A 12,261-nucleotide genomic window follows, 5' to 3' on the forward strand; every position below is an offset into this window, starting at 1 on the left:
GCTTCTGTTCATTTCTATTTTACGTTATGTAGTGCAAATTCTTCTTTTTAATATATGAAAACGAGTTAAAAAAAAAAAAAAGAATTTAGTGATATATATGTGTATATATATATATATATATATATATATATATATATATATATATATATGCGTAATATTCTATTTACAAAATTGATGTTGCGAATAGATTTGTGCCATTTTCCACATAGAGAGAAGTCCAAGTTTTTATGATCGTTTGATAAAAAAAAAACAAAGATTAGCGAAGAAAAGTAGGATTAAAAAAAAAAAGAAAGAAAAAAAGGGCAAAGAGACGACAGAAGCAGATCTCCGACTGATTTAGATCCAATTCTATGTTTCACACAAAGAGAAGAGATGAGATGACGTGAAAGAAGCAAAACTGGTTCGTTTCTTACCACCGATTCTATCTGTCGAACCGGCCATGCGTCTGCAACCTCCTCCTCTAATAATATGTTACGCCATCTTATCCTTCCTCCAACCATTTCTGTTGCTCGTTCTCGCCCAAACTAACCCTTCCGTTACTCCAATCAACTGGGATCTCTACCACTCCAGGTTAATTCCCCTTTTTTTTTTATTTTCTAGTTAGTTAGTTAGGTCTTAGAATAGAATTGGTTTTAGGTCATATGAATCAATCATCAAGAACAAGACACAGTTCAGGATTTTAGGTCCCTAAGTACACCATATTAGTCAAATTCACTCGTTGATTGTTTGATCACTGCAGTGATGATTTAGTGGAGCAAATACACTCTTTGGTACATCGGCATCCTGATAAGCTTTCGGTTAGTCCCATTTTTTTAACCCTCTTTTGTGTTCTCGCACAAATGCCTAAAAATAAAATAAAAAACATTTGTTTTCACACAGATTGAGACGTTTAAATCTGGAAACAAGGGCTACAATGCCGAGGTCAACGTGGTTACTTACTGTCGGGGCGGAAGACAGAGTGATGACAGATCAAACTTTAGAATCCTTCTTGTAAGTTCCCTTTTCATCTACCAAAGTTTTACTCTTTCAATTAGGTGAAGAAAGTTTCTTCATAAATACATGTTTTGGTGACAGATGATAAATTTTTCTTCCAGACTTTTGGGCAGCATGGGAGAGAGCTTATCACCTCTGAACTCGCCTTTCGGATTTTGTCCATTCTCAGCGAAGAACAGTTCTTACCAAACATTAATGGAGGGGCAACCCTCAACAACACCCTCCTGGACAAGCTTGTCATTAAGGTAAAGCAACAATCTCGCTTTTTTTATCTCTTGAGATAGATTCATTAACTGACAATTATATCTTTTCTTTCTTTTGGAAAAAGCTGGTTCCTATAGAAAACTTTAATGGGCGTAAACGCGTTGAAGCTGGTGATCTTTGTGAACGCAGAAATGGTTAGTAACCCATCCTTTTTGTCTCTTCGATAATATGCGTTTGTTTAGAATTTTCATCGTTTGTAAAACCACAGGAAGAGGAGTTGACTTGAATCGAAATTGGGGCGTTGACTGGGGCAAGAAGGAAAAAGTACTTTCTTCTCTTCATTCCCTTTCCTTCAAGATCCCTCCCTTGTTAATGCGTTATGGTCCCTTTTTTACCAGGACTATGATCCATATGAAGAGAATCCTGGAACTGCTCCGTTTAGTGAGCCCGAAACTCAAATAATGCGCAAGCTAGCTTTATCATTTGATCCTCACATATGGATTAACGTCCATTCTGGAATGGAGGTGTGCTGTTTTCTCCTGCAACTTTATAACAAAAACCTCTTCTTAGTCTGAGTCTGATTTCTCATGGGTTTTTTTTTTCAGGCTCTATTTATGCCATATGACCACAAAAACACAACCCCGGAAGGATTGCCTTCCCAAAAGATGAGGTCCTTGCTTGAAAAAGTGGATAAACTTCATTGCCAAAACCGTTGCATGATTGGATCTGGCGGAGGCTCTGTTGGGTTTGTCTCTTCCTCGATGAATATTGAGACTCGTTATGAGTATCCTATTTTTGATGTATATTTGATCTTCTTTGCTTGACTCTAGGTACCTGGCACATGGTACAGCTACAGATTATATCTATGACGTTGTAAGGACACCAATGGCTTTCACCTTTGAGGTTTGTATGCCAGAATATATATATCTCTGCTACCAGACACTTTCATGGAAACCTGTTTTTATAACTGTTACTATCACTATCAGATATATGGAGACAACCAGACTTCTTCAAGAGATTGCTTTAAAATGTTCAACCCTGTTGATCTACCCACTTTCAAGGTACTATCGTTTTCAATTGTAACATGATTGTTTACACCACAAAAAAGGAGAAAACTAACAAATTTGCATGCTGCTATTACTCAGACACTTCTCAACGACTGGTCTGCTGCCTTCTTCACAATTTTCAAAATGGGACCGTTTCATTTAGACCAAAACAGTACCAAGGCTGCAGAGAAATGGGTGTCCATAGATGAGTATTTGGACGGTTACTTGGTGGAAAGGAAGAACAGATATGGGAAGAATATGGAAGTGATCGATGTCGGAATGCAGGAGATTAAGACTTACTTCAGGCTCTTCTTGTTGTCCTCGGTACTTCTGATGTTCATGTTCTGTTCCAGAATCGCCAAGAGCAAGTATGGTAGAAACTCCATACCTGTTGTCATGCAATGAAACTATTGGAGGGGAAAGTCTCTCTCACCCAGTTTATTAACCCTTGTAAGTTAGTAATTTTTTTTTGTTTTGTTTGCAAAACTTGTATTTCTAATTTATTTGCTCCAGTTTTAGGAATGGTGTGTGACATGATAATTTTTTGGATTTGAGATTTGATTAAAGGTGATACGGTTTAGAATTTTTAGCGTATTCCTAACTAGTTTGATCTGCAAAACATATAATATTTGTACAGTTTGAGTCTTTACAGACAGAGAGAATGTGAGGAAACCCTTTCCTCTTGTGGTGTGGTATGACCTGAGCTTGTGAAACATAAACGTTGGCATTGTTATTCTATGAGGCTCTTAACAAAATCTAAAGTTTATTAAAATTTATAAAAATATATTTAAAATTAAGTAATAAGAGACATATTTAAAATAAATAATTATTAAATACAAGATAATACAAAATTCATTTTATTTTTATATGTTAACTACATCTGTTTGAAAAAAATCCCATAAATGTACTTTTTTGTAGTTTTGTTTATTTTGATATGGTTTAACTATTTCATTTTATTTTATTTTAATTTAAGTAGAGTGAAAATTACATTATAAATAAAATTTTATATTATATTGTTATTAATATATATATATATATATTTATTTTAAATATGTCTCTATTACTTAATTTAAATATGTTTTTATTTAAATATATAAATTTTAGATTTTTGTTTGTTTTAGTTAAAATATGTTAAACTGGTAAAAATCAATATGTTAATTAACCTAATGAACCAACAAACTTGAATAAAATTTTAATCAATTAACTACTAACAATTTTTTATCTGATTAGTATTGTTTTAGTTTTGCATTTGTCAATGTACTCTTACTATTAATTTTAACAATGTATGTTTATTTATATATATTCTTATACAAATATGATATATAAGTTGATGCAAAAATATATATTGGTATTTTATTTAATTTACGTTTTACTAATGTGATATATTGTTTACTTGATGATGATATATGTGAGTTATTAGCTATTAATATATTTCAAAAGTCTTACCAAAAATAAATAATTATATAGAAAAATACTTTAATGATGATATAAGAGTTATTAATAATTACCATATTTAAAAAAATATTGTTGATATCCTGCTTATTTACATTGTTTTGATCATTCATTCTTACATATTTTGATCATTTAGGATGACATTTAGACATATTTAGGTTGCATTCCATTACATATGTCCTTATCAGGTGATGAAGATGTTAAATGGTGACTTTTGAGCATTTAGAGATGGTTTGGAGGCAAACTTGGTGATTTTCGAGATTGGGACGAGATGACCAAGTGACCCAGCGGCCTGATGACCTCGCAGCGGCCTTGTGACCTCGTCGAGAAGCCGCTGCAAGCGTTCAGAATGAAGACCAAGTATGGGAGCGGACTTGCGCAGCAGAGTGTTGAAGCCACTGGGAAAATGCACATGTCCCTGTCCAATACCGGGATGATGCAGTGGCCAGATGACGATGCCAGGAAACTGTGAGCGTCCCAGCGGCCTAGTGAAGCGGTTTCGAGAAGCCGCTGCGAGTCCAAAAAGTCAACATTTCGGAGTTTGACTAGATTTTTACCCATTTGTGTTTGATCAACCCTTGGGTTGACCCGGTTCAATTTTAGACTACCATAAATACTTCTTAAACCTAATCTCAAGACTTATCTTGTTTTCTATCAAAACACAAACATATTTTGGTGAAAGATTCAATATTTAGCTTCTTTTCTATCTTTATATCTTGTGTTTATTGGATTATCTTGATCATTAATCATGATTAACCTTAAATCACCACTGATTCTTGGGTTTATCATGTTTATTAGTGAGTAGTTATCTTTTGAATTCATGAGTTAGGTAAATCTAGGGTGATTAATGAAGAGTTAAGGTGTTTAATGATTAGATCTCTGCATATTAAGTGTTCTTAATACTTGATTTGACTTGATCACTTTCATCTTGATAATAATCTATTTTATACCCGAAATGTGTTTGTTAAAATGTTTGACTGAACTTAATATTGCTATAGTTTGAATAACTAAAGGGATTTGATGTTAGGATTGCTAGATGGTTAATGAAAATATTACCCTTAGACATACTTCTAAGCCTCCCAATTACACTTTGACATACTTACAGCATGTGAGATACTTCTAAGCAATGAAAAGTCACCAATACCTCTTATATTCTAAATCGAGCAAACTAGGACCGATCATTATCCAATTACTTTTCTCCTTTGTTTTTTCATAATTAAGCACTTTCCTTTTCACTATTTTCCCAAAGCCAATTTTCTTCAGAACTCTAATTTATGTTTCTTGAACTCATCAAACCGATTGAGTTCTCCATTTCCAATTGAGTAGTCTCTGTTCTCCTTCTTCCTCAATCAAATCCGCCATCAATCATACTGTTTCTCTTCGACATCAATCTCGACACGAAACCAGTCGCGTCTACTTGATTGTGTCATAGTCCGGCGACGATTTGCGGTTGCCAAACCGAATCGATATCTGGCTTCCTCCCCAAAAATGACAGGTTTTAACTTTCTTCAATTGTTACAATTCGAGATCTATTACTATGTTGTAAACCCTAAATCTCATTTAATTCCCGCCGAGATTCCAATCTACCCTAACGGCTCTTTGCTACTGACAGATATCCCATGAGAAGATTGAACATCTACTCCAAACAAATCATCTGTTGCCTTACACATCTTCTCCATTTTTTGTATTTTTCTCTACTTTTGATGTCTCAAATTCTAAATCTCACTGTTCTTAAATCTCACATCTACTTGGACTGCTCTTCATCACTAACAGGTTTCCAAGGAAACAATAGAACATCTACTTCAGACCCGACATCCTCTATCTCCTTAGGAATGTTCTGCGTAACTCTAACCACAAGGTTTCTAACCATGACCACACGATCTGTGGCCACGACCACACACTCTCTAGCCATGACCACAACACTTCTAACCCTGCCCACATCACTACTTCTCTTGACCACACCTAACCTGCATACAAAATTATGTCGTCAACCATTAATTTCTTGACAACACCTTATCCAGAACAAAGCGCGTGTGTGTGTTCGTACACTAGCAAGAAGAAACACATAATACTTAATAACCTCAGCCCTCAGATTTCTCTTTCTTATCTTTAATCCAACGAACATAGGTTACGTGGATAGAGATTATTAGGCTTGACCACGATTGATATATATTTGTACCAAATAAAAAAAATTCTATTTAATATATATTTGATATATATACATATGGATATCAAAACAAAAAGAAAAAAATATGTTTATTTTATAAATAACTTTTATATATTTATTTATATATTAAATATGAAATATTGATGTACAAGATATGGAGGGTGTAAAGATTTTAACTAAATAAAATTATTTTTTTAACTTAACCACAACTAGAATCTTGGGCTTTTTGGGGAGAGAAATAATTAAAGTAAGACAAATAGTATCCATCAGTTGCAAAGCATGTAAACATGCAATCAAATCTCGAAAAGTACCCTTATACGTAAACAACTCATGGTTAATAGACTTGAATAAAATGCATGCTTGAATGATTTGAACCAATGAGAATTGATCTTTAGCTCATGATTGCATAAGGATCTCTACCTTGGAAAATGATTGATCTTTATTAGTGTTCTAGACCTATAGGAACTTGTGATTGCTTAAAAGTTAATACCTTGACTTGGATTTAATTACCTTGGATCAATTGCCTTAGCCCATGGGTTCTATTTTATCAATTGATTGCAAAAGCTTAGTCATTGTCTTGTTTGCTTGAATCCATTGATTGCACTTAGATTAAGTTATGACTTGCATTCTTAGTGATTAAAATTACCTAGAGACTAGGATAAGACTTGCGCCTTGCGCAGGGTGAGTTTATTTATATATATATTATCGATAGTTTTTTTTATATATGTGATCATTTTATTTATATATATATAATATTTTTTTTTGTTATTATACAATTTTTTTCCGATGGATCGGATCAATTTTTATTAAAAATAATGGAACAAAACTATAATTAATACATCATGGGTTGATCGGATTGGACATTAAACAAATTATAACATAAAAACCTTATTTTTTCCATCGAACACATTCTTGAAAAAAGTGAACAGTATTGTTTTCACAGTTGAATTATTTTGAATTTTATCTTCCATATGGTTTTGAAAGCTTTCAAATCAACCATCGAATTGATACATGTCATTTTAATGTTTTTAGTCGTATACTTAAGGAAAACTTACATTTTTGTAATTTAAAGTCGTTTTAAAAAATTCAAAATATAACATCTAAGAAAAAATCTAACATATAAGAAAAATCTAACATATAAGGTGTCCTCATTTTTGTATTTTAAAGTCGTTTTTAAAAAAAAATAACATATAAGGTTTCCTCATTTTTGTAATTCAAAGTCATTTTAAAAAATTCAAAATATTACATATAAGAAAAAATATATTTTTTTATTATATGGTTAATGTTATTGTTTATTTTTTTTAATAATATAAAATTAAACAAAATGAAGGAGGATGCAAAAATTGTTATCAAATCTTTATTATTCATAATCATTAATTGTCATATATATGTAAATCATATTATGTAATTTCGTAGCTTTTATTTAGGGAACGAATACACACTTCTTATATTTTAGGTTAATATAATGTTCTCTAGTGGACATTAAACAAATTATGACATAAAAACCTTATTTTTTTTCCTCAAACACAATTTTGAAAAAGTGAATAGTATTGTTTTCACAGTTGAATTATTTTGACTTTTAACTTACATATGGTTTTGAAAGCTTTCAAATCAACCATCGAAATAATACATGTCATTTTAATGTTTTTAGTCGTATACTTAAAGAAAACTTACATTTTTGTAATTTAAAGATGTTTTAAAAAATTCAAAATATAACATATAAGAAAAAATCTAACATATAAGGTGTCCTCATTTTTGTATTTTAAAGTCGTTTTAAAAAAAAAATAACATATAAGGTTTCCTCATTTTTGTAATTTAAGGTCATTTTAAAAAATTCAAAATATAACATATAAGAAAAAATCTAATTTTTTATTATATGGTTAATGTGATTGTTTATTTTTTTTAATAATATAAAATTAAACAAAAATGAAGAAGGATGCAAAAATTGTTATCAAATCTTTATTATTCATAATCATTAATTATCATATATACGTAAATCATATTAGGTAATTCTGTAGTTTTTATTTAAGGAAAGAATACACACTTCTTATATTTTAGATTAATATAATGTTCTCTAGGACATTAAACAAAATATGACATAAAAACCTTATTTTTTACAGCGAACACATTCTTGAACAAAGTGAACAGTATTGTTTTCACAGTTGAATTATTTTGACTTTTATCTTCCATATGGTTTTGAAAGCTTTCAAATCAACCATCGAATTGATACATGTCATTTTAATGTTTTTAGTCGTATACTTAAGGAAAACTTACATTTTTGTAATTTAAAGTCTTTTTAAAAAAATTCAAAATATAACATATAAGAAAATTCTAACATATAAGAAAAATATAACATATATGGTGTCCTCATTTTGTATTTTAAAGTCATATAAAAGTTTCTTCATTTTTGTAATTTAAAGTCATTTTAAAAAATTCAAAATATAACATATAAGAAAAAATCTAATTTTTTTATTATATGGTTAATGTGATTGTTTAAGTTTTTTTTAATAATATAAATTTAAACAAAAATGAAGAAGGATGCAAAAATTGTTATCAAATCTTTATTATTCATAATCATTAATTCTCGTATATATGTAAATCATATTAGATAATTCTGTAGCTTTTATTTAAGGAAAGAATACACACTTCATATATTTTAGGTTAATATAATGTTCTCTAGTGTTATATAATTATGGAATAATGTGACACTATTAGATTAAACTATACTTTATATTAGATGCTCTAGAATTCTTTAAAATGAAATTTAGAAGACATTTAGAGTGCCACCTAGAATTTGAGGTTTTTTTTAATTAATACAAAATTAAGGTTCTAATTTTTCAAATGATTCTCAATTAATATATAGGGGATTGGATTGACCCTAAAGTATTACAACTACTTAGAATTAAACTTATTTCCATATCAATTGCCAAAAATCTATCTATGATAATAAAGTTGCTCAGAAAGGTTCTTCCTGCATCCACGTCACCTCTCCTATTCCTATATTGTGCCACGTGGCACATTCTCTTCAGTCACAAAAAATGTTATGTCGTGTTACAATGGGATTCGGTTTTTAAGTGTCAAATTCAGTGGCCCACTAATTGTTTCCTCATACTTTGACCAGAATTTATTTTGGGTTTCTTTCAATAGGGGGAGGAGGCTAACAGAGTTGCCGTGCCGTTCGAGATCACCAAATCCCAGCACCTTTTTTGTAACGTTAGCAGTTTCTGTTTTCCTCTACATTACTCCAATCATTCATCTACGGTAACCGATTGCACCTTCGCCTATAAATGTGTTCGGTGAATGCGATGAGCAACTACACCTCTCTGTTCTCTGAAAGAACACTCTCTGTAAAGCATCAACCCGATGGCGGATTTGAAAGCTGGCTGCTGTTCAAACATTGCCGAGATCGTCGTGTCTCTTGGATTCTCATCGCCTCCAGCTCCTTTCAGTCCCAGCTCCGTAAATGCTCTGATCTCCTAATTCACCTTAATCTTCGACGCCGCTTCAAACTTCTCCAGCTTCACATCAAAAGCTGTCTTCTCTACGGCTTTATTCTCAGCTGAGCCAGATGCGTGAGCGACAAGATTATCGGCAGCTACAGACACAGTGGAGCCGTAACGGTTGATACCGAGTTTATGGCTGAAGAGAATTGGAACCGTAAAGCTAATCATGTTTAGTTTGAGCAAGCCGTCTGTGTTTCGGTCGATCTTCTTTGTCATGGTTTCGGGAGATGCGACAGTGGATAGGTGGAGAGTAGTGGCGGTCAAAAGCGTTGCGGTGGAGGAAGACGGTGGATCTCGATCAGAATCTGGAGTTCAGAGCTCAGGTCGCACTTTTTCGTTCCGTTCGATTTCATTTCATCTTCATGTGGTCCAATTAATAGTTAAGGCCCATGGAAAAGACATCATCTATTAATAAGAAAAGAGACCGTATGTATAAGGCCCTAAAGGCCTAAAGTCTAATAAATAATTATGTCGTACTAGGAAGATGTCAATAACTCAAAAAACACCGTCAATGAAATTGTTCCAACGTGAGTTTTTGTTTTTGCAATAGTCCATTGGTCATTCTTTCTAATAAGCACTAGCAGCCAAGCAATAAACACACAAATTTTACAGTATATTCCAATTAATCTCATCTTGGACATGGCACAATCTTAATTTAGACATGTATTCTAAAAAATATTTAGCTAATCATTTTTTTAACGATCATCCTCCATTTAATTCTTTGTAATACGTTTTCTTTAATCAATGAATATGCAAACTTATTTTACAAATTAGGCAAGAAATGGACCATTAACCAATCACAATCCTTTTGTCCGAAAATCAGTTAATTATAACACTATCTACACTTGGATGGTTCTAATGGTTACGCTTGAGGGACAGAAGTTGCCTGTCATTTTTAGAAACATGAACCTCCAATATTTCTCTGATAATCCATTGAGTATATTGGATAATTTCACTTTTATAATAGAGAAATGTTTGGAGAATAACAACGTTGAGGTCCACTATATTGAGGGAATGAAACAATTATTCTACTTTTTTTTTTTAACACAACTTTCTTTCATTAACTTTAACTTGCTTGACTACAAATGATAGAGGGAATTATCCATCCTCTTTGATTAAAAAGATAAACTGTAACAGCATTTTTTTTTTTTTAACACAACTTTCTTTCATTAACTTTAACTTGCTTGACTACAAATGATAGAGGGAATTATCCATCCTCTTTGATTAAAAAGATAAACTGCAACAGCATAACATAAAATGGATAGATCTTCAAAAGAAGAAGATGACAGCGAACTCAAGACGATGCTTGAATGCGTCAATGTAGCTTTCACGACATGGTCGGACAACAGAGAACTAGTCACCTTATATTGTGACGTTAACACCCAATCCGCACCTCGGAATATTGTCGAAACGAAGTCCGCTGCATCTTCAGGCCCCGAACAGACCGCTACGCAAGATAGCAAGACGGTTATAGATATGGGTGGACACTTCCATTTAACGTTTGGAAGGGAAACACTCCTTAAAAAGGAGATAGTGGATAAAATGGTCATCTTCTCCAAAGAGAAAGAGTTGAATGTTGATGAAGATGATACTGATAAACTCTTCGCACAAGAGAGATAAGATGTATGTAGAACGGCTTCAGTAAAGATTTCAGTGACACCAACAAAATTCTTTTGGCAAATAATCATTAGGCTGGACAAATAATAGTTAAACACCACTGGACTCACCAATCCCAATTTCAATAAATGAAGGTCCAGCCCAATAGAAATAGAAACATGACCTTGTCGGGATATTGCGAGTACGACGGAGGAAGCATGGTGGAGGAAGGGAAGCTTCGGCGAGAGGACAGGGGAAGCAGGCGGCGGGGATGGTGACGGATCTGGCTGGTGAGGCGCAGTTCCGTTTGGATAACAGGCGTCGACCCCAGAATGGGATGGATATTCGTCGCGAGATGGATAGACGTAGCAGGAAAGCGACATTGATGAAGAACAGCGACTGTAACCGGCGAGAAACTCAACGGTTTGGGGAACCCCCAGAAAATGTTCGGTCTAGTAGTACTAGATCCGTAAAGAGACAGACGAGAGCTTCGGCTCACAACAGCAAGCTTTCTCCGAAGAGATACACTGGCGTGAGCAGAGAGGTTGACAAAGGCGGAGAACCAGATCGGTGAACTCGCGAACCCGGTGGAGATGAAGAATAGGAGGAGCGGAAGACGAACAGAGCTATGGAAGAAGGCTCGACGCCGGCGGCCAGAAGGCTCGCCGACGTCGAGATGTGGTGGCTGCAAGCGTACCTCGATTCTCATGTCAGAGAGCCACTACAAGAAAATACAAGTATAGCGACGGCCAAAATCCTCGTTATTTCCTCGTAAAAGAAGGGTTACGAGGAAATGGCGATGAAAGGCGTTTCGTCGTTATATGTTTGTCGTAAGAGAAGATTCGTCGCCATTTCCTCGTTCATTAGCGAGGTTATATTTTCCTCGTAAAGAAGAATTAAGGTTTCATCGTAAAGACCACGTGGGGTTTCCACGTAATGCGGTCGTTAAGTTTCCTCGTAAGTAACTCGAAAAGGATTCGTCGTAAAAGACCCGCAAAAACCTCTAAATATATTCGTCGTAATAAAAACGTAAATAACACGAAAGTAATTCGTCGTAATAGAATCGTAAAGTATACGAAAACGAATCCACGTAAAATCCTCGTTAATAGTTCCTCGAGATTTTGTCGTTAATTTTCCTCGTTAATACATCGGGAATTAGCTACGAAATTACTTTGTTTTCTATTTACTGAATTTATAAATAAAAATAAAATAAAAATTATATTTATTTAATTTATTAATAAAATTTTAATTGAAATTAAATCGAATAGAAAATTTTTTTTTGGCCGAATCAAAATGAAAT

General features: G+C 33.3%; 1 protein-coding gene across 1 annotated transcript; it reads left to right on the forward strand.

Moving 5' to 3' along the window:
• The first annotated feature begins 203 nt into the window (after positions 1–203).
• On the forward strand, positions 204–2,828 carry LOC106382513 (metallocarboxypeptidase A-like protein ARB_03789). The gene is made up of 11 exons (XM_013822545.3): positions 204–570; positions 740–797; positions 880–990; positions 1,095–1,238; positions 1,322–1,391; positions 1,466–1,521; positions 1,596–1,721; positions 1,803–1,942; positions 2,028–2,100; positions 2,184–2,258; positions 2,343–2,828. Exons 1-11 carry the CDS (start codon positions 440–442, stop codon positions 2,646–2,648), a joined length of 1,290 nt encoding a protein of 429 aa, XP_013677999.1. The 5' UTR covers positions 204–439; the 3' UTR covers positions 2,649–2,828.
• Positions 2,829–12,261: the final 9,433 nt, after the last annotated feature.

The sequence above is a fragment of the Brassica napus genome, chromosome C9, assembly GCF_020379485.1.
Source record: "Brassica napus cultivar Da-Ae chromosome C9, Da-Ae, whole genome shotgun sequence".
Classification (NCBI taxonomy): domain Eukaryota; kingdom Viridiplantae; phylum Streptophyta; class Magnoliopsida; order Brassicales; family Brassicaceae; genus Brassica; species Brassica napus.